General features: G+C 36.4%; 2 protein-coding genes across 4 annotated transcripts in view; one reads left to right on the top strand and one right to left on the bottom strand.

Annotated features, from left to right (window-relative positions):
* Window positions 1-23,987, top strand: part of LOC140570341 (uncharacterized) — a 62,943-nt gene that overhangs the window by 27,198 nt on the left and 11,758 nt on the right. The window contains exons 4-5 of one of the 3 annotated variants that reach the window (XM_072692610.1): window positions 1,069-1,843; window positions 7,919-9,256. In XM_072692610.1, the coding sequence (XP_072548711.1) occupies window positions 1,069-1,843; window positions 7,919-9,092 (1,949 nt within the window). In that variant the 3' untranslated portion in view covers window positions 9,093-9,256. Of the gene's footprint in view, window positions 1-1,068; window positions 1,844-3,557; window positions 4,196-7,158; window positions 7,514-7,672 lie in introns of those variants that run through there. The other 2 variants (XM_072692608.1, XM_072692609.1) reach the window with 2 other exon arrangements.
* LOC140570420 (uncharacterized) lies at window positions 14,992-23,734 on the bottom strand. The gene is made up of 2 exons (XM_072692614.1): window positions 23,664-23,734; window positions 14,992-18,791 (listed from the first exon to the last, which is right to left on the bottom strand). Exon 2 carries the CDS (start codon window positions 18,634-18,636, stop codon window positions 17,677-17,679), a length of 960 nt encoding a protein of 319 aa, XP_072548715.1. The 5' UTR covers window positions 18,637-18,791; window positions 23,664-23,734; the 3' UTR covers window positions 14,992-17,676.

Here is a 23,987-nt window from a genome sequence, read left to right as displayed (position 1 = left end):
CAGTGAAACCATTACGATGCTGCATAGAACAAGGTTTTTCGTTCAAATTGTCCATTGAGTGTTTGTGGATTCTGTGAATTTCCCCACTGTGGAACTAATAAAAGATTATCTATTTATGTTTAAAGTGCCACAAAATAACTAGAACACTATAGCACCCCTGCCAGGTGTGCTTCATAAAAAGGGTGCTATGTGTTTCATAATATAATATAAAAAAAACTAAAAAGAAGAAGCTTCATCATAGTGAAGAATGTTTTCCAATACTGTTTTATCTGCCCTATATGCCCAAATGTTTGTGGACACCCCAAATTAATGAATTCAGCTACTTTTAACTGCACCCATTGCTGAACCAGATGACACATATTTTCTAGTCCCTGTATAGAAGTAGTGCCAATAGAATAAATAAATTGGTATTTAATCAATTTAAATAATTCTTTAACTTGCAAACAGTTGTACAGGGTACAGTTTTTTGTGCTGTGACATTTACAACAAGACTCTGAGCTAACCGAAGCCAAATTTTGTCCCCTTCTCTGAACTTTCGATTCTGCTATAAATGATAAAGTAGTTATGACTTGCTTTTAAAACCCACAACCCTGTAATCAGTAGCCCAGTGCTCTAACCACTGAGCCACCAATAAGATAAATGATTGCTGAAACCCACAGAAATATATTAAATGCATTATTTTTTCTAGCTTATACTTTAGTATAGTTTTGTGTTGAAAGTTTATGATGGTTTGTTTAAAAATACGCCCCCCCCCCTTGTTTTCTGTTATCCAATTGTTTTGCATTTCACTTTGAGTTTAGTTTTTCTTTTTTCTGTGTTTCTTCCAGAAACAAATGTCGTCCTGGTGCAAGTCTTCTCCTGTGCCTGTTGTCAACTCTTCTTGTCAAGTGAAATTTAGCTTCACAAATACACACTATCAGAGGATTTCACAGAGAGCTGGTTAAGCTGCTGAAAGAAGGAGGAGAATGGCATCCAGAAACATCTCTGAGACTCAGCAAACATCCTCTTTTACACCTCACAGTCAAATGCAGAAATGCTCAGACAAGAAGAAAACTCACCATTGCTCAGACTGTGGGAAGAGTTTTACCATACAGAGTCATCTCAAAAAACACCAGCGCATTCACAAAGGAGATAAACCGTATCACTGCTCAGACTGTGGGAAGAGTTTTACTAGGCAGAATAATCTCCAGCTACACCAGCGCATTCACAGAGGCGAGAAACCATATCACTGCTCAGACTGTGAGAAGAGTTTCAATCAACAGAGTCATCTCCGAATACACCAACGCATTCACACAGGAGAGAAACCATATCACTGCTCAGACTGTGGAAAACGTTTTCATCATCAGAGGATTCTCCAACAGCATCAGCGTATTCACACAGGAGAGAAGCCATATCACTGCTCAGATTGTGAGAAGAGTTTTACTCAACAGAGTTCTCTCCAGCTACACCAGCGCATTCATACAGGAGAGAAGCCGTATCACTGCTCAGACTGTGGAAATAGTTTTACTACACAGAGTCATCTCACAACACACCAGCGCATTCACACAGGAGAAAAACCGTATCACTGCTCAGACTGTGGGAAGAGTTTTAATAGACAGAATCATCTAAAAACACACCAGCTCATGCACACAGGAGAGAAGCCATATCACTGCTCAGACTGTGGGAAAAGTTTTATGCATCACAGTACTCTCAAAACACACCAGCGCATTCACACAGGAGAGAAGCCGTATCACTGCTCAGACTGTGGAAAGAGTTTTAATCAGCAAAGTAATCTAATTACACATCAGCGTATTCACACAGGAGTAAAACCATATTACTGCTCAGACTGTGGGAGGAGCTTCAGGCATTTAAAGACTTTGAATACACACAAATGTACAAAGAGCAGTGATTGAAATGGGCAGAATATGTTTTAGTGCACCATAGCATTACTTTGGGAATGAAAATGAAAATCTGGAGCAAACAGCGGTTTCAGCCCAGATTTTAAAATGTACTCAACTGTTTTTATAGGAGACAACCACCAGTTGTTGGTTTCTACCTAGAATGCTTAGTCATTGTTCCGGAAATGTACAATTCTGTAGTTTTCTAGTTATCTCCAACTGTAATCTGACTGCCCTTGCCTCTGGTCAGGTACGGTCTTCAAAAGAACCTGCACTGAATGGTTGAATATTAGCTCCAGGTGTGTTGGAGCTGTAATTATATAAGAACAGTTTAAGTTTGTACAATTTTCTTGCTTTGGTCAGTAACCCAACAATACAGTGACGTGATGGCCCAGTAAGCTGGTTGCTTGTGATTATTAGTGCAGCTCAAAAACATTTGGATAATGTGGTAATTTTGGTGGTGAAAGGTCATTTTTGTTGATAATGTAATTTGAACAGGTAAACTGCATATTTATTAAATGTACAGGTACAAATTCCAGCCTTTTATTATATTTGCCTTTTTGTTTGCCAACATCTTGCATAAGATCAAACAGAAAGGGATGTACACTCAGTATTAGTTTGGGGCTCTGCTGCAGTGCAGAGTGACATGGAGGCAATCAGTTTGTGGCATTGCTGAGATAAAACACAGTGGACAAACACCAGCAGATTACATAGCACCACAAACTGTCGCATATATTTCACGCTGGATTTCAGACAGGTCGCCATTGTTTCTCCAGACTCCAAATGAAATGTTGAGTTTAAATTAATCTGAAAAAAGGACTCCAGTCTATGGTCATCCCTGTTGCTTGTGCACCTTTTCTTACCACATTGTCCTCTTCACACAACGTTCAGTTAACATGCTTTGATACAGCACTCTGCAAACACCCAGCCTTTTAAGCAGTGACCTTCTACGGTATGCTCTCGATGGTCAATGTTGTTCTTCTTGACAGCTGTGAGGACAGCACTCTTCCCTATGATTGTGGTTGCGTGTGCTGAACTAGACAGAAAAAGACAAAAAAGTATCTCACTTTACCAGTACTGTAAGTAAAATTAAAATGTAGCTTTTTAAATTAACACAAAAATACTTTCTCACAATATTCAAATTTGAGACGCACTTGTAAGTGAAATTGAGGCCTGCTGAGTTTAGAGTCCTCATGATTAGACGTTTTGAAGTTCAGGCATTTCCATGAATTAACTGTTGTTGCAAAATGACTTGGAGTTAAACAATTTTGCTAAATAAAATAAGGTATAAATATGAGAAGAATTACATACTTGAATGATTATTTAGTGCAATACAGTAATTCTGCAATGCATGTTTGAGGATTTTATGCTAATTTGATAAGGAGTGTATTTTTTTTTTCTGTTGTTATTTTGAGGAAGTTATGTGACATCCAGCATTTCACATCCTAACAGTCCTCAATTTTCTTTAATCTAGATTTGTTATCAGATTTGGCTGCTTAAAACTGATGGTAACAATGGTAACATGTATAATGTAAATAATGGCGGTTCTAAAATAGAGCCTGGCAGAATATGGACTGAGAACGTTCAGTTAGATATGATTTGAACTACGAGAGGACTGTTCATGTAATTCCAACCATGCTCTCTAATGTTTCTAGGAGGATCTAGGAGACGGCACTGAGGTTGAGTAGAGCTAATAAATAAACATAACCTTGGTCAGAATCAAGAAGGTTGGAAGAGAAAGTTGGTTTGTTATCTTCACCAGGGCTGTCTCAGTGCTGTGATAGGGTCTGAATCAAGATTGGAATTTCTCATGCATGTGGTTTTTACACAGGTGTGAGCAGAGTTGTGGGGCACATCTTAGACTTTGACTCACGGTCAGATGTACTAATAGTGACTGTAACGTGAGAGTGTTCTGTTGTGGAGAACAGTAAATAGGCATGGGTCTTTTATGTTGAAGCTCAGCTCCACTAAACCAGGGTCTGTTCCTGAGCGCTTAGCCTATCAGTGGCTTTCGTGGGCGGGTCTAAGGAGCGCGCGGTGCTGGTAGAGGAAGGTGCGCGTGCTGCTCCGTTACCGGGTGTTTTAAGCTCATATTTCAGTTCAGATCTTAAACCCGGACTGAGGAGATGAGCGGACAGAGTTTGGGGCTTTTACCGGGTGCAGTGAGGAACAGAGGCTGTGCTGGAGTTGAGGAAGATGGCCGTGGGATTCGCCGTTAGTCTGAACGCTCTGTAACCCGGACTGGAAAACAGTCAGCCCACATTTCCCATCTGTAGCTCACCCTCACTCTCACGCGCCACACCAGCATGATCACACGGGTGAGTACTGGGAGTGAAGCTGCCTGCTGGGGTCCAGTCCTGCACTCAGCCCCAGGCCCACTCACAGGATGGACATGTGTCCGCAGCCCTGGTTCCTCCAGGGCACTTCTGCTGTTACTGCTGGGTTTAACTCTCATGCTGACTGGAGAGAAATGTCCTGGGCATGTGATTCTGGTTGAGTACAGAAAGTAGATCTTTATGAGCCATTATCAATCTGTATATACGCCCCCATAAATCATAAATTAAAAAAAACATTAATCACTGATGGTTGTAAACACCAAATTCCCCTTTAAATCCAATGAAATTTAGAGCAGGAAAGCTAAGAATTCTCTCACAATTATAACATGCAAGCACATGTAACTAAAAATGAATTAAAAAAATAATAAAGGCACAGAATCTCAAACACATCACCTTCAATGTCCATAGCCTACCTGCAGTGAAGAAAAAAGTATTTAGTCAGTCACCAATTGTGCAAGTTCTCCCACTTAAAGAGATGAGAGGCCTGTAATTGACATCATAGGTAGACTCAACTATGAGAGACAAAATGAGGAAGAAAAAAAAAAATCAGAATCACATTTTAATACTTGTTATATATCCTTTGTTGGCAAAGACAGAGGTCAGACATTAGGGTTAGGGTTACACAAGGTTGGCTCACACCGTTGCTGGTATGTTGGCCCATTCCTCCATGCAGATCTCCTCTAGAGCAGTGATGTTTTGGGGCTGTCGGCAGCAACACAGACTTTCAACTCCCTCCAAAGGTTTTCTATGGGGTTGAGATCTGGAGACTGGCTAGGCCACTCCAGGACCTTGAAATGCTTCTTACGAAGCCACTCCTTTGTTGCCCTGGCAGTGTGCTTGGGATCATTGTCATGCTGAAAGACCCAGCCACGTTTTATCTTCAATGCCCTTGCTGATGGAAGGAGGTTTGTACTCAATATCTCAATACATGGCTCCATTCATTCTTTCATGTACACGGACCAGTCGTCCTAGTCCCTTTGCAGAGAAACAGCCCCAAAGCATGATGTTGCCACCCCCATGCTTCACAGTTGGTATGGTGTTCTTTGGATGCAACTCACCATTCACTCTCCTCCAAACACAGCGAGTTGTGTTTGTACCAAACAGTTCTACTTTGGTTTCATCTGACCATCAGACATTCTCCCAAAACTCTTCCAGAACATCCAAATGCTCTCTAGCAAACTTCAGACGGGCCGGATCTGTACTGGCTTAAGCAGGGGAACACGTCTGGCACTGCAGGATCTGAGTCCCTGGCGGCGTAGTGTGTTACTGACGGTAGCCTTTGTAACGGTGGTCCAGCTTTCTGCAGGTCATTCACTAGGTCCCCCCGTGTGGTTCTGGGATTTCTGCTCACCGTTCTTGTGATCATTTTGACCCCACGGGCTGAGATCTTGCGTGGAGCCCCTGATGGACGGAGATTAGCAGTGGTCTTGTAGGTCTCCCATTTTCTGATTATTGCTCCACAGGAGATTTCTTCACACCAAGCTGCTGCCTATTGCAGATTCAGTCTTCCAGCCTGGTGCAGGTCTACAGGTCTGTTTCTGGTGTCCTTCCACAGCTCTTTGGTCTTCACCATAGTGGAGTTTGGAGTGTGACTGTTTGAGGTTGTGGGCAGGTGTCTTTTATACTGTTAACCAGTTCAAACAGGTGCCATTAATACAGGTAATGAGTGGAGGACAGAGAAGCCTCTTAAAGAAGAAGTTACAGGTGTGTGACAGACAGAAATCTTGCTTGTTTGTAGGCGACCAAATACTTATTTTCCACCATTATTTGCAAATAAATTCTTTAAAAATCAAACAATGTGATTTTCAGATTTTTTTTCTCTCATAGTTGAGATCTACCTATGATGTCAATTACAGCCTCTCTCATTTTTTTAAGTGGGAGAACTTGCACAATTGGTGACAGACTAAATACTTTTTTTCCCCCACTGTATCTAGTCTATACTGCATGACACTTCACTGCGACTGAACAGTTTTAAGGGTCTATTGTAATGACCCTGTTGCTAAATTCCTGTGGTTTGGTACTTGTTGGCTCTTTATTTTCAAATAAAACTTTAATGATTCTAAAGTCTTTTTTTAATAAACAACCATATTTAGTCAGTTGTATTGATATGATCTTATTTGGGACAAAGTGATAGAAAGAAAGATGCAATACTAAATAAACAAGTGCATATATTGGTATTTAAAATGTACATATTCAGCATCTTCATACTATTTTACTTTATTTACAAAAACACTTAGATAGTTAAATGTTAAAAGGTAAATATTGACTTCATTTGGACGTCATTAGAATCAATGTTTTGTTCTCTAAAAGTCAATTTAGATTAAGATGAGCTTATTAGGTCCACATAACCTATTTCTTAGGACATCCAGTAAACAGCACTACTGTAATCACTTCTTTTGGGGTGAGCTTGGCCATGTTTCTTTAAATAACCCAAACATAGAAACTTTGGGTGCATAGCCACTCACAGTAGTAAGAATATATACACATTAACCTACACTATACATACATGTTTGCACTGTTTATACTTTGGAAATATAATATTTATATAATTATATAATTTCATAATAAAGAAGCTACTTTAGGGACCAGATTTACTTAAAAAAACAAAACAGAAAAGCCATTTTCATTTGACATTTGGCTTCTTTTTTTTTTTACACACTGATTTTATGCGAGCAGAAATAATGAAATAGTGTGAGCGACAGGTGTGCACTGTTAAATAGATTGTTTAAATAGAGGTACTAACAACCAGGCATTAAACAGGTCAGAAAAACACAACAACATTTAATGACAAACTCTGTGAGAGCTGTGAAGTAAAACCCAAAATCAACAGTCCATGACCACCATCAGCCTCCACAGGGCAGGGGTGTAGGTACCTCAGTTCAGTGTTTGAAAAAGACAAGTCCCGACAGTGCTGACAAGTGCTGAGATAAGTCAAGTCAAGAGGCCATACTACAAGATACCAGCCACTCATCAGCAGTAAGAATCTTAGAGGTATATTTTAACTTATAGCCTATTCTAACTAGCTGAGGTTATCCTTGGGCAAATAGCAAAGCACTTTTGTAAGTCACTCTGGATAAGAGCATCTGCTAAATGCCTTACTTGTAAATGTAAGAATCGGAATTAAAGATTGGAATTTGCAAAGAAACACTGAGATTTGCATGTAGATTTCCGTTCCTGGTTGCAGGCTTGCATTGTTGCTTTGGGAATGGGCTTGATAATATTTTATTTTGGTGACTCATGATTGTAGCAGCTGAATGAATTCAGAAGTCTACAGTACTATTCAACCGCTCTATCAAAGAAGTAAGTGAAGCTAAAAATGAAGTCTGATTCAAACAGTTTGTTTATTGTACCCTTGCCATACACTTCTAATCCTATATTCAGTCATGTCCAACTGCAAAACCTGAATTCTCTTGGATTTAGCATTGAGCTGAGGTTTTCTTTTTTCTTTGTGTCTTCCAGAAATTGATGATGTCCAGTAGGACAGGAAAGTCATTTCCTAGTGTCAGCTTTCCTACCTGGTTAAAACTGTTTCACGATCAGAAAATTTTACAAAGAGGTTAAGCTACTGAAAGAGGGAAAGAACATGGCATCCAGAAAAATATCCAATACTCCACGAACGTCCTCTGCCACACATCACAGGCAAATGCAGAAAAGTACGAGCAAGACGAAAACTCACCACTGCTCAGACTGTGGAAAGAGTTTCAGTCGACAGAGAACTCTCATTCAACACCAGCGCATTCACACAGGAGAGAAGCCATATCACTGCTCAGACTGTGGAAAGAGTTTCAGTGAACTGAATCATCTCAAAGTACACCGGCGGATTCACACAGGAGAGAAGCCGTATCACTGCTCAGACTGTGAGAAGAGTTTTAATGATCAGAGTAATCTCAAAACACACCAGCGCATTCACACAGGAGAGAAGCCGTATCACTGCTCAGACTGTGGGAGGAGTTTCAGGGAACGGAATCATCTCAAAGTACACCGGCGGATTCACACAGGAGAGAAACCGTATCATTGTTCAGACTGTGGGAAGAGTTTCAGTCGACAGAGAACTCTCATTCAACACCAGCGCATTCACACAGGAGAGAAGCCATATCACTGCTCAGACTGTGGGAAGAGTTTTAATGATCAGAGTAATCTCAAAATACACCAGCGCATTCACACAGGAGAGAAACCGTATCACTGCTCAGACTGTGGGAAAAGTTTTAATGATCAGAGTAATCTCAAAATACACCAGCGCATTCACACAGGACAGAAACCGTATCATTGTTCAGACTGTGGGAGGAGTTTCAGTCGACAGAGTACTCTCAAACAACACCAGGGCATTCACACAGGAGAGAAGCCGTATCACTGCTTAGACTGTGGGAAAGGTTTTAATGATCAGAGTAATCTCAAAGCACACCAGCGCATTCACACAGGAGAGAAACCGTATCATTGTTCAGACTGTGGGAAGAGTTTCAGTCGACAGAGTACTCTCCAACAACACCAGCGCATTCACACAGGAGAGAAGCCGTATCAGTGCTCAGATTGTGGGAAGAGTTTTAATCGGCAGAGTCATCTCCTTCAACACCAGCAGGTTCACACAGGAGTGAAACCTTATTACTGTTCAGTGTGTGGGAAGAATTTTGCTACGCAGAGTGATTTTCAACAACACCAGTTCATTCACACAGGGGAGAAGCCCTATCACTGCTCAGACTGTGAGAAGAGTTTTAATAATAGGGGTACACTTCGACAACACCAGCTCATTCACACAGGAGAGAAACCATATCATTGCTCAGACTGTGGAAAGAGTTTTAATCGACAGAGGACTCTCCGTAGACACCAGCTTGCTCAAAAGGTTCACAAAAGCACTAAGAGCAGTGATGGAACTGGGCTGTAAAACACCAACACCTTTCCAGGAATAAAAGAATCATAAAGCATGTACATGAAGGAAATATTACAGCCTAGAGTCCATACACTTGGTGAGGAAAGTAAGGTACCCACCCACATAAAAATATACACAAATAAGACATTTGTTAAATATTAAAGTTCTGGATGAACTAATGTTTAAACTTTGTCATGGTTTGTGGCGCCACTATGAAGATTAATGTGTTTTATTAGTCATCGTCTTTGGGCAAACGTCCATGCTTTACTGAACGATGTAGTCTGAACCGTTGAGAAGCTATCGAGGACCCTGCGAGCAGTTTATTTTTATTGTAAAGGAAAATAGTTAAAGAAGTGAGGAACCATAAAGAACAGACATGCAAGTTCAGCTAGTTCATGGTTACAGCATTTCAGTTCACAAACCCATCTTAATATCCCTGATTAGATGTTCTATTACTACCATAACCTAATATTCTATCCTGGATGTTCTGAGGTATAACCGTATTTTAGAACATACCCTCAAAGTATGGTACTAAAATACACTTGAAATTTTCTTCTTCTTTCTTCTGTGGTTGCATCTTCGGTTTGTTTTCACAGTCATTTAGTCATGTTCTTGTTTATTTTACTTTTTTCTTACAGCATTTAACTTTAATTAAAAGGTCAGGTTTAGGTTATTTATACATGGGATCCCTAATTAAACATGTGGGACATGTTGAGGAGCTTAAGGTAATACAGTTGACTAGTTCAGTATTTAACTTGCACAATTATCTTTAAAGATCTAAAAGGTCAAATAAATATTTGCCAGGGTTTGCAGCGTATATACTTTTACACTGTTGGTGTTATAGAAGACAGTGGCCTACAGGAAGTACATCATTATTCTAAAACCATTGCACTCCTGGCTTTGCATCACTAAACATACAGTCATGACCAAAAGTGTTGGCACCCCTGAAATTCTCCCAGGAAATTATTGCAATTACAGATGTTTTGTTATACATGTTAATTTTCTTTTGTGTTTATTGGAACAACACAAATTGCCAAAATATATAATTGTACTTAAATTACTTAAATAATTACAAATTTATTGGCACCTTCAACTTAATATTTGATTGCACAACCTTTGGTAAAAAAAAAAAAAAAAACTTTGGATCACTCTTCTTTTGCAGACTGCTTTAGGTCTCTCATAGTTGAAGGGTGCTTGCTTCTCCCAACAGTCAAGTCAAGTCAAGTGGGTTTATTGTCATTTCAACTACATACAGAGTACACAGTGAAACGAAACAACGTTCCTCCCGGACCATGGTGCAACATAGACAGTGCATACAAAACACAAGTGCAACACAAACAAACAAGTGCGGACAGACAACACAGTACAGACAGAGGATAATAGATAATGACTGTAGTGTGCAAGTTGTGCAATGTGCGATAAATAGAGTCCAGTGAGGTAGTAAAGTTATCAGTGCAAATGCTTGTGCAAAAAATGCTTCCCATGTTATCTGGGGTAAATGGTTGGAAAGAGAGGGAGAGAGAGAGAGAGAGAGAGAGAGAGAGGGAGAGTGTAAGATATCAGTTCAGGAGTTGAGTTGTGTTGAGGAGTCTGATGGCTTGGGGGAAGAAGCTATTGCAGAGTCTGGTCGTGTTGGACCGGATGCTGCGGTACCTTCTTCCTGATGGCAGGAGGGAGAACAGACTGTGTGAAGGGTGGGTGGAGTCATCCACAATGCTGGTTGCTTTGCGGATGCAGCGGGTGGTGTAAATGTCCATGACGGAGGGGAGAGAGACTCCGATGATCTTCTCAGCTGTCCTCACAATGCGTTGGAGGGACTTGCGGTCAGAGGCTGTGCAGGTCCCAAACCAGGCAGTGATGCAGCTGCTTAGGATGCTCTCAATGGTTCCCCTATAGAAGAGGGTGAGGATGGGTGGAGGGAGACTGGCCTTTCTCAGCTTCCGGAGGAAGTAGAGACGCTGTTGGGCTTTCTTGGCCGTAGAGCTGGTGTTCAGGGACCAGGTGAGGTTCTCCGCTAGGTGGACACCAAGGAACTTGGTGCTCTTAACGATCTCCACAGAGGAGCCGTTGATGTTAAGCGGAGAGTGGTCCGGTCTTGATTTCCTGAAGTCAACAACCATTTCCTTGGTCTTCTCTACATTCCAGTGAAGGTTGTTGACTGTACACCAGTCTGTCAGCTGCTGCACCTCCTCTCTGTATGCTGACTCGTCACCTTTGCACAGTTGTATTATCGGCGAACTTTATGATGCTGTTAGAACTGTGTTTCGCAACACAGTCATGAGTCAGCAGGGTGAACAGCAGAGGACTCAGTACACTGCCCTGAGGTGCCCCAGTGTTCATGGTGATGGTGCTGGAGCTGCTGTCCCCGAACCGGACTAACTGGGGCCTTCCTGTCAGGAAGTCCAGGATCCAGTTGCAGAGGGGGGTGTTGAGGCCCAGCAGGCTTAACTTCCTCGTGAGGTTCTGTGGGATGATGGTGTTGAATGCTGAACTGAAGTCTATGAACAGCATTCTGATGTAGGTGTCCTTCTTCTCCAGGTGGGTAAGGGAGAGATGAAGGGTGGTGGTGATGGCATCGTCCGTGGAGCGGTTGGGACGATATGCAAATTGCAGGGGGTCCAATGAAGAGGGCAGCAAGATCTCCATAGGTGTTGAATGGGATTTAGATCCGTACTCATTGCTGGTCTCTTCAGAACTCTCCACTGCTTTGTTTCCATCAATTTCTGGGTGCTTTTTGAAGTATGCTTGGGGTCATTGTGGTAAACAGAATGACGTGCCTTACCAAAAAGCTCTATCTTGGTCTTATCTGTCCACAAGATGTTTTCCCAAATGGATTATGGCTTACTCGCATACATTTTGGCAAACTGCAGTGTAGCTTTTAGTTCCCAGGGTCTCCTACCATAGCGTTTCATTTCATTCAACAGCCAACGGATAGTGTCTGACGGACACTGATGCACCTTGAGCCTGCAGGACAGCTTGAATTTCTAATTGATTGGGGCTGCTTAGCCACCATCGGGACTATCCTGTGTTGCAACTTTATCAGTTTTTCTCTTCTGTCCACGTCCAGGGAGATTAACTACAGTGCCATGAGTTGTAAACTTCTTGATTTGTGTTACACACATGTTAAACAACGCTTTACAAAGCACACAGGTGATTAACAATAGGTAAATCGAACACACATGCACACAAGACCAATAAATGCCACGTCTTACAGTTGGTAGCAAAATAATTCACCCTCACTGCAAATAAGGTTTATCAGTAAAACGACAAACATTTTGATGACATTCATTTTCAAGATTGCTTTTTAAGAACGTAAAATAGATGTTGAACAGTTGTCGCTATTGAAACACAGGCTTTCATCTGTGACTCAGAGAGGATGCGCTTCACCAATTTGAATATATGCAGGGCCATTTGTGAACTAAAAGGACAGTACATACACTCCACTGTCTTGAGGGAGAAAAAGAATGGGATGAGGGCATTCTTATTGTTTGCCATTTGTAAAACTGTTCAGGATTCCATTGAGTTTAACCTTTTACAGCTGATTTTTAGTGATCTGGTGTGAATCATCTCTGATTAACACCAGTGTATTGGAATGTTGCTTCAAGCCTGTGAATTTGCTGAAGTGTCATTCGCCTCTTCTCAGTCTAAAATAAAAATTCGCTTTGACCAGAAGGCAGTGCAAAAAAGAATTTCACTTTGGAGATAAAGTACTTGCACTGTTATCTGTACCAGGTTCTGCCTTATGTGCAAAGTTTTCACGTCCATCTACTGTTGAATGTGGATGTGAGTTAATACACCAGTTCATCAGAGCAAAATGGCCTATTCACATTACATCATATTAACATGTTAAAATTGTATGTGCACCGACAGCAGGCAAGTGATGATGCTTATGAGATGAAACCAGTGGCAGGGATGATCGGAGTATAGTGCTGTAGATGATGAGCTCACATTTTGGGATGTTGCTCGTTTAAGTCCTTGTTTGTGGAATTCTGTTATTTTGAGTGACTGGGAGGGTAATTTGACGTTTCTGAGGGTGAGTGGAAGGATATGTTACTGCTACAAATACAACATACAAATACAAGCCTCTCTTTGCTGATGCTGCAACACAAACTAGCTCAGTCATGACATTGATGGGCAGGGTCATTCCCCAAATAGTAGGCTTATCGCATAAATCCTGTGAAATGCCTGTTCAGCACAAGAAAGTTTGTAAAAAGTGTAGTTACAAATGCTTTGTCTAAGCGGTAGAAAAACAAACTTTGTGTCTGTGGGTGTGCGGGGCGCACAATGCTTTATGTGCAATTTTCTTTTGTTCTTTTTTTTTTTTTTAACCTACAGAGTCATGACAGCAGGTCCAGCAGGGGGCTTGGTCTATAAAAACTAAAGAATGACCTAGTGAAGAAAAGAGGCCAAAGAGGGGGTTACATTTTGTTGCTTTCAGTTCCCTGACCAGAACGCTCTTTCCTTTTAGGTTATAGGCTAACCTAGAACCTAGACTGGATCATAAGTATCTAACCACTAAATCTGATCAGTTCTTGACCCTCACTTTATAAAAATTTGATCTTTAATTCATTGCTTCTTTCCATACCTGAGTGTCTCAAGTTTGCAGCATGGATCATCTAGTATAGTAGCAAGTAGCTTCACTCCTGACTGTACTGGATGGTTGTTGGTCAGATCCAGTTCTTTCAGTTCAGAGGGGTTTAGAGCTGCAGCCAGAAAAGAACAGCCTTCAGCTGTGACCATTTCATTGTGAATCTTGAATTTAGTTTTTCTTTCAGATTTAAAAACACTGCTACCCTTTACTTGTGCAAAAAACACATTTTGTAAGCATTTCCTGAGCCACATACTCTAGTTTACAACTGTCACATCATTATACACACGAGTCAAATGTAATAATGTCTGAAATGCAATTGGAACATTCTATATTCCCTGACATTCTAAAGACAACTGTAGACTTTGTCTGTGACCTATGGCCTTTACTATAAACTAAATCTTGGTACACATCTGAATATAACAGTCATTACCCCAGGCAGCTCCACTCCTGCATCCTGCAGGTCACTGTTGCTGAGGTACAGCTCTTTCAGACTATCTCTCTGCCATGTTTCCAGCATACAAGCCACTGCCAAACAGAAGCAAGCCAATGACCACATCATGCTGGGGGAGTATGCTGAGTCTGTGACTGGATTCATATCCAAATGTGTGGAAGATGGGACTGGTGTTAAAAACATCACCATGCGTGCCCAACAGAAACCCTGGTTCACCAAAGAGGGGTGTATGCTTCTGAAAGCACGAAATGCTGCCTTCAAGTCCGGGGACAAAGATGCTCTAAGATCTGCTAGAGCCAACTTAAATCGGAGCATGAGAGCAGCAAAGCATTCTTATGGTCAGAAGATCCAGAGTCAATTCACAGACTCAAAAGACCCCAGGTGCATGTGGCAAGGTATCCAATCCATCACAGACTACATGTCGTTTCCAGTACTCAACGATCACAGCGCTGATTTCCTCAATATACTTCAACAAAGGCCCCCCAACTATGAGCAAGTTTGGTTGAGGTTATTGCTGCCAAAGGAGGGTGAGCTAGTTAAATCCAAAAGTTTCACATACTTATTTCACCCTGCACTCTGAATATTTACATGTTGTGTTTAACAAAACATGACAACATATGTTTTATGTGGTACTAGTTTAAGCAGACTGTGTTTGTCTATTATTGTGACTTAAATGAAGATTAGAACATTTAATGACACGTTTAATGACCAATTTATACATACTTTTACAGCTTGAAAATAAAACAAAATTGGTAAATGGTCAAAGCAATTACACAGGTGTTTATTAAAAAAATCAATTCAGAAAACAAAACAATCATGTAATTTTGTTGAGAACAGTCAAAGCAAATACTTTAGTCAAAGAAAGTAATAGCTTTTACCATTCTCCAATTTTATTAACAATATATAATCATATAATATTGACATATCATTTCAAAACATTGCTAGGGCTATAAAGTCTTAATGTTTGCTAAACAATGCACTAGCAAAGACAAAGACCACAATTCTGTCAACCTTTAACCAAAAATCAGCAACAAAATGATAGAAAACATTAGTGCAATTCCAATTGCCTCCATGGAACTTCCCTTCAACGTTGGCTTTTTCAAGTAGCTTTGCTACAGTTGTGCCACTTGATCCATAACATTCACATCAACTTTAGTGTTGAAATGGAAAACAATGTTGGGCAGTCACTTTGTGCTATTATCATTTGATCCACTACTTGCTGTGGGGTATATCACATTTCTTTAATGTGTTTGTGTACAAATCCTTGCAAGTCAAATAATGATTACTTACCTATATGCAAGCCATGTGAAACTAACTATTTATTAGACAATAGGCCTACATTTATGTGCTCTGCAAAATAAATAAAAGTTATAATAATAATAATAATAATAATAATAATGGCAATAACTATTTTTCCAAAAAGAGCAGACTAAACCTTAAAACTCCAGTTTTCAAAACACATTTGCTTATTATTATTTGAGCTTTTCACCAAGTGTGTTGTACCTTAAAGAGATGGGTTTTTTTTTATGTAAAATAATACAAGAGTCACAGAGTGTACTTTTGCTTTTGACTAGAGCACTGCATAGGATGAAAAGAACATTTGGACAAAGAATTGGTGGAAGCTAAAGGTAAGTTTGTAGCCATAGATGAGTAAAAATTTGCTTACAAATGAAAAGGCATGTTACTAAATAGTAGTCTTTCAAGTATGTAGTAGAAGTGTGACAAAAAATTCTCTCTCAATATTTTCTGGGATTCGATAATTAGATGATACTATTCTTCCATCAAAATGTGTTTGTAAAAGTTTTGCATTGAGCTAGCTTGTTCTACATATTTATTCACTTAAAATTGAAGTATTCAAGTAAAATAATACAAACAGTGCAAGTGTTACTGACATTACAAACTTGTATATTTTTTCAAATTAAATTGTGATTTAATATGAATGTAATACATCTCCTGTTTTTTATCCCTTTACCCAGCCACTGTTTGCAAAACAAAGGGAACACTTAAACAACACAATATAACTCCATTTAAATCACTCAATCAAACTGTCCACTTAGGAAGCAACACTGATTGACAATCAATTTCACATGCTGTTGTGCAAATGGAATAGACAACAGGTGGAAATTATTGGCAATTAGCAAAACTCACTCAATAAAGGAGTGGTTCTGCAGGTGGGGACCACAGACCACTTCTCAGTACCTATGCTTTCTGGCTGACAGAGTCTGGAGACGCTGTGGAGAGCGAAAATTTGATGTTCCACTTCTGCAGCAGCCTCATTTCCTAAACCAGTTGTTTTGGAAAGTCGGTGAAAAATAAACGTGCAAACCTTTCCTATTCAAGTGCTTCCTTTTCCTTCACAGCCCAGAGCACATTTTCTCCGGCAGTGGACCACAGAAACTTCCAAAGTGGTTTGTCCTCCAACAGGCCATCGAACAAGCACACTCACTTGTTTAGTTAGATGCCTAGGCCCTGACTTCTATGCTCCCCCCCCCCATCTCTCTCTAGCCTTGCAGCCAAATCTCCCAGATAATCAGTTTTCAGTCTCTTTGAGTTGTTCTGAGTTGTCTTTCAATTTGTTTGTAGTTTCCTTAATATCAGAAATGTCTACAACTAGGGTTGGGTTAGGGTGCTATTGCAGACTTTAGCAAATCCTTCATTTCTGTATCAATTTTCTGTATGACATTCTGGAGAGGCATCCTCAGGTGGTGGCCTTTGTCTTGAGATGCAGGTAGCCAGAACTCCATAAGAAACTTAGATGTCAACACTTTGAAGAGGTTCTAGTCAAAATGTGTACACTTTATTCAGTACTGACAAGCTCAACCTATGGTGAGGGAAACATTCATTTTGGTATCCCAAACTGTAGAAATTGTGCTAAATGACCATGTTTTATTTGGTGGCTATCAGTGGTGGACTAACAAAGTAAATTGAATTAATTCTGTACTTAGTTTGTGTATCTTTAATAGGGTTGCAATATTTCATGAATTTTCAAAGTTGGGAAATTTACTATGGGAATTAATGAAATTAATAAGCAGAAATTAATGGGAATATTCAAAGCTACAGGTGAGAAACTTGCATATAGTTGGTAAAAATATCTAATCTTATCTAAAATAATTAGATATGATACCAAAACAGTTGAATAGCAAAACTGCTCCTCAATCCCAGGCACATGGCACACTAAAGAGCTATTGAGACCACACATTCCACTGCATTCACTGTTCATTCCTCCATCACATGTACAGTACAATGATTTCTAGAAACCTGACACTCACCACTAGCTTGTGTGCAAATACAATTTGAGGTTAATATATATTTATTTATATTATATTACATTATAATATAATAATAATAATGTGTTAATTCTGGTTTACAGAAACTTTTTTTTTTTACTGGTATGCCTTCATGTCTGCTGTTGACAAAAAGATTGGTACACTGATGATAATGTATGATCTAGCTCTATTAAATTATTTAATAATTTCCATAATTTCTCAAATTCCCAAAGTTTGGCTTATGTGTGCATAAACACACAAAAGAAATGTAAGAAGCTTGAAGCAAACAGCTTACATACAAAGCCTATTAGATGGGTTACTGCCCATTTTCTGACTGCTTTTAGTGCACTTGTGTTTCTTAAGCCTATTTGAATGTCTGAAACTCTTCTCACAGTCTGAGCAGTAATATGGTTTCTCTCCTGTGTGAATACGCTGGTGTTGAAGGAAATTACTTTCCAGAGAAAAACTCTTCTCACACTCTGAGCAGTAATACGGCTTCTCTCCTGTGTGAACACGCTGATGTTGAATGAGATGACCTTGCTGACTAAAACTCTTCCCACAGTCTGAGCAGTGATATGGCTTCTCTCCTGTGTGAATGCGCTGGTGTTGAAGGAGGTGACTCTGATGATTAAAACTCTTCCCACAGTCTGAGCAGTGGTATGGTTTCTCTCCAGTGTGAATGCGCTGGTGTTGTTGGAGATTATACTGTTGACTAAAACTCTTTCCACAGTCTGAGCAGAAATACAGCTTCTCTCCTGTGTGAACACGCCGATGTCGGTAGAGTGCTCTCTGGTCATTAAAACTCTTCTCACACACTGAGCAGTGATACGGCTTCTCTCCTGTGTGAACACGTTGGTGTTGTTTAAGAGTACTTTGTTGACTAAAACTCTTCCCACAGTCTGAGCAGTGATATGGCTTCTCTCCTGTGTGAATGCGCTGGTGTGTTCTGAGATTATTCTGAAAATTAAAGCTCTTCCCACAGTCTGAGCAGTGATATCGCTTCTCTCCTGTGTGAATGCGCCGATGTTTTTTGAGATTACTGTGTTGATTAAAACTCTTCCCACAGTCTGTGCAGTGATATGGCTTCTCACCTGTATGAATGCGCTGATGTGTTCTGAGATTACTCGGTTGACTAAAAATTTTCCCACACTCTAAACACTGGTGAGTTCTCTTGCCTGTACTTTTCTGCATTTGTATTTGAGGTGTAGGAGAGGGCATTCGCTGAATTTTGCAGATTTCTCTGGAGTCCATGTTCTTCCCTTTTTTCAGCCACTGAACAGCTTTGTAAAACCTTTTGGTTGTAATTGTGAAGCTTTCTTTCTTATTTCTATTTGTAAAGGAAATTTAATCAGGTAGGGAAGTTGGCACTAGGAGCAGGAGAAGACTTAACAGGGTGGCATTTATTTCTGAAAAACAAAGAAGAACAAAAAAGGCTAAGATGAATCCAAATAGCAGTAGAATCCTAGTTTGAGATGGTAAATGAAAATGACTGAATTAAGGAAAGAACAAACCATTTCAGACTTCCAATTCAGACTTAACAGATTGAATTATTAGACTTGTAAGAGACAGAATGTTGCTGTATATTACATCACCAAAAAAGATTAATGAGCCCAATCCAGAAGCAGCCATGCAAACCAGCAATCAGGAATGAAAATCTATGTGCAAATCTAAGTATTTCCTTGCAAATCTAGCCTTCCGATTCTTACGGCTGAGGAGTGGTTGGTATTTTGTAGTATGATCTTTATATTATGGCCTTTGTCTTTTTTCAACCGTACATTTGAGGACCTTCACCCCTGCCCTGTGGAATTTCTTGGTAATGTCACCAACTGTTGTTTTTGGAGTTTTCCTAACAGCTCTCACTGTGGTCATAAACTCCTGATATTTTCAGTGACTGACCTGTTTGATGTCTGATTGTACCTCAGTGATTTTCATTTCAGGACATTTCAAACTGTTGTACTGCTTATGCCCAATGCTTCAAAATGTCATGTTTTTCTGTGTGACTTGATAACCGATTTAAGAACAAAAACACTGATGTCTATTCAATTTGGGGCGGGGCAATATGTTAAATACTATTACACAATATTATAAAGACATTTTTCACAATACACAATATTACGATACATGTAATCACAGACTAAATACATCAGTAACAGATTCCTAAAAACTACTATTCAGATACTCTGAATACAGTGTTTTTTATTCAACATCTGCTGCACTAGTCTAATGACACTGTTTGTAATGAAACCTGCAGTGTTTTTTTAAGCACTAATAATATCCTCGATATGCTTAGAAAAGCACATTATGTATCATGATAATTTATTGAGACAATAAAATGGTCCTATTGCGCAGTTCTAATTCAATTGCCATCACACCGACACTCTCTGAATTAATTACAAAATACAAGGCAGTAACAACTGTGATGTAACACAAATGTTACTAATATTATCTTACCTGACTAGTATGGTAACTGTGTACTGTAGCAGATGTGTCTCTAAAACAGCCTTAAGATTTATCTTAACCATTTTCAACATCCAAAACAAGTTATTCTATGCATAGTTTGGAACATTAATCTCAAATTTAAAAAGTGGAGACACTTCCAAATTAGAAGTTAATACATCTAAAAATTGGATAAAATCACATAAAACATGTGGTAACAAGCACATTATTTAAAACAGTAAAAGTAAAATAATACACTTTTTAAAAAGTAATTTGTGCTCAAAAAAGGTAGTGTGTGATGTGAGAACTAAATAGATACGTTTACCCTAATGCTACAAACTTTCAGTAATTCAAGTATATTTTATTGCTGTTACTAAACAGCAGCAGTAACTGAAGACTTAATTATTCGTTTGTAAAGAACTCAAAAGAGCCGCTACCAAAGTAACTCCCCACATGAGGGAGTTTTGTCTTGGAGGTTTTGCTATTTCATTTTTGTGTAATTTACAGGTATTACTTGTTAAGAGAAAATGATTGAACTTTTATTGCATCTACTCTGCACATCATATTTTTTTATAACTTTTTCCTATCTTTAATATTAGCAGGAAAGTTTATTAAAACCGTACAATTTTACATCTTTCTTTAAATGCACCACCTATTATATAATACCTTTCCCACATACGCTACACTTTCATGATTCTGGAGCCCTTTATATAGCTCAGACTATCCTGCATTGCACATATTACATTAAGAACATATGTTTCATATGTAAAACAGCTGAAATCCAGTCTCTACATTAGGCTGCAGGGCTCAAGATCATAGTAACTCACAGCCTGAACTGCAACCATACAGCTTGTAAAACGAATGGTCTTTGGTAGAGAAATGAACACTGTTACCTTTAAGGAAATGTTTAATCAGACTAAGTATAACTCTAAATAAAACTGAATATAAATATAAATATAACTCTGAATATAAATATAACTAAATATAACTGAATATAAATATAACTCTGGATATAAATCTAACTCTGAATATAAATATAAACATAACTCTGAATATAAATATAACTGAATATAAATCTAAATCTAAATGTAAATATAACTCTGAATATAAATATAACTCTGAATATAAATATAACTGAATATAAATGTAAATATAACTCTGAATATAAATATAACTGAATATAAATATAAATATAACTCTGAATATAAATATAAATGTAAATATAACTGAATATGAATATAAATATAACTCTGAATATAAATGTAAATATAAATGTAAATATAAATATAAATGTAAATATAAATGTAAATATAAATATAACTCTGAATATAAATATAAATATAAATGTAAATGTAAATATAAATGTAAATATAAATATAAATGTAACTCTGAATATAAATGTAAATATAAATGTAAATGTAAATATAAATATAACTCTGAATATAAATATAAATGTAACTCTGAATATAAATGTAAATGTAAATATAAATGTAAATGTAAATATAAATATAAGTGTAAATATAAATGTAAATATAAATGTAAATGTAAATATAAATGTAAATATAAATATAAATGTAACTCTGAATATAAATGTAAATATAAATTTAAATGTAAATATAAATATAACTCTGAATATAAATATAAATGTAACTCTGAATATAAATGTAAATGTAAATATAAATATAACTCTGAATATAAATATAAATGTAAATATAAATGTAAATGTAAATATAAATGTAAATATAAATATAAATGTAACTCTGAATATAAATATAAATGTAAATATAAATGTAAATGTAAATATAAATATAACTCTGAATATAAATATAACTCTGAATATAAATGTAAATATAAATGTAAATATAAATGTAAATATAAATATAAATGTAAATATAAATGTAAATATAACTCTGAATATAAATATAAACATAACTCTGAGTATAAATATAACTGAATATAAATATAAATGTAAATATAAATGTAAATGTAAATATAAATGTAAATAAATATAAATGTAAATATAACTCTGAATATAAATATAAATGTAAATATAAATGTAAATATAAATATAAATGTAAATATAACTCTGAATATAAATATAAACATAACTCTGAGTATAAATATAACTGAATATAAATATAAATGTAAATATAAATGTAAATATAAATATAACTCTGAATATAAATGTAAATATAAATGTAAATATAAATGTAAATGTAAATATAAATATAAATGTAAATATAAATGTAAATGTAAATATAAATATAACTGAATATAAACGTAAATATAAATATAAATGTAAATGTAAATATAAATATAAATATAAATGTAAATATAAATGTAAATATAAATATAACTGAATATAAATGTAAATATAAATATAAATGTAAATATAAATATAACTGAATATAAATGTAAATATAAATATAAATGTAAATGTAAATATAAATATAAATGTAAATATAAATATAACTGAATATAAATGTAAATATAAATATAAATGTAAATATAAATGTAAATATAAATATAAATGTAAATATAAATATAAATGTAAATATAAATATAACTGAATATAAATGTAAATATAAATGTAAATATAAATATAAATGTAAATGTAAATATAAATGTAAATATAAATATAACTGAACATAAATGTAAATATAAATATAAATGTAAATGTAAATATAAATATAACTGAATATAAATGTAAATATAAATATAACTGAATATAAATGTAAATATAAATATAAATATAAATGTAAATATAAATGTAAATATAAATGTAAATATAAATATAACTGAATATAAATGTAAATATAAATATAAATGTAAATATAAATATAAATGTAAATATAAATGTAAATATAAATGTAAATATAAATATAACTGAATATAAATATAAATGTAAATATAAATGTAAATATAAATGTAAATGTAAATGTAAATATAAATATAACTGAATATAAACGTAAATATAAATATAAATGTAAATATAAATATAAATATAAATGTAAATATAAATGTAAATGTAAATGTAAATATAAATGTAAATGTAAATGTAAATATAAATATAAATGTAAATATAAATATAACTGAATATAAATGTAAATATAAATATAAATGTAAATATAAATGTAAATATAAATATAAATGTAAATATAAATATAAATATAACTGAATATAAATGTAAATATAAATGTAAATATAAATATAAATGTAAATGTAAATATAAATGTAAATATAAATATAACTGAACATAAATGTAAATATAAATATAAATGTAAATATAAATATAACTGAATATAAATGTAAATATAAATATAACTGAATATAAATGTAAATATAAATATAAATGTAAATATAAATGTAAATATAAATGTAACTGAATATAAATGTAAATATAAATATAAATATAAATGTAAATATAAATATAAATGTAAATATAAATATAACTGAATATAAATGTAAATATAAATGTAAATATAAATGTAAATATAAATATAACTGAATATAAATGTAAATATAAATATAAATGTAAATATAAATATAAATGTAAATGTAAATATAAATATAACTGAATATAAATATAAATATAAATATAAATATAAATATAAATATAAATATAAATATAAATGTAAATGTAAAGAACAGAGCCAGACATTCAGCTCAGGGCGCTTCACTCCGCTTAGCAGTTAGCTGAACGCGTTCAGCGGACACAGTCAGCGCACTTTCACTCGGTTTAAACTTCCCATCTTCTACATTAGCCTGCTAATATAACACCATGAATGCATCCCTCAATGTTATTTCACTACTTATATGTGACCATTTTTTCATGAACCCACCTGGATATCAGGAGAAATGAAGACACGGGGGAAACGGCAGTGCCGCCGTCGCTGCTTCTTTTAGATTTCTGGCAGGATCAGACTGCCTGCCGGTGCACTAGCGCCCCCTTCTGAGCTGGCGTGGCGAGTGAAATTTCTGGAACTTATAAAGAACCCCATATGGGACCCAATACAACTCCTGAATGAATCGGAACACAAAGAAAACTAAGAGAAATAAGCTGCCTCTGAAGTCTGAATAGTGTTTGATACATTTTCAATATAGAACCCAGCCTGCAAGATGACTGCACACATCAGAGACTCAAATCTGACCAGATCACCATCGGG

The sequence above is a fragment of the Salminus brasiliensis genome, chromosome 1, assembly GCF_030463535.1.
Source record: "Salminus brasiliensis chromosome 1, fSalBra1.hap2, whole genome shotgun sequence".
Lineage (NCBI taxonomy): Eukaryota > Metazoa > Chordata > Actinopteri > Characiformes > Bryconidae > Salminus > Salminus brasiliensis.
Note: the sequence above shows the minus strand (reverse complement) of the source record. Positions and strands in the feature narration are given on the sequence as shown.

Bases quoted from the DNA above. Each gene is read 5' to 3' on its own strand.
- LOC140570420 (XM_072692614.1), bottom strand. From the start codon at position 18,636: ATGGACTCCAGAGAAATCTGCAAAATTCAGCGAATGCCCTCTCCTACA.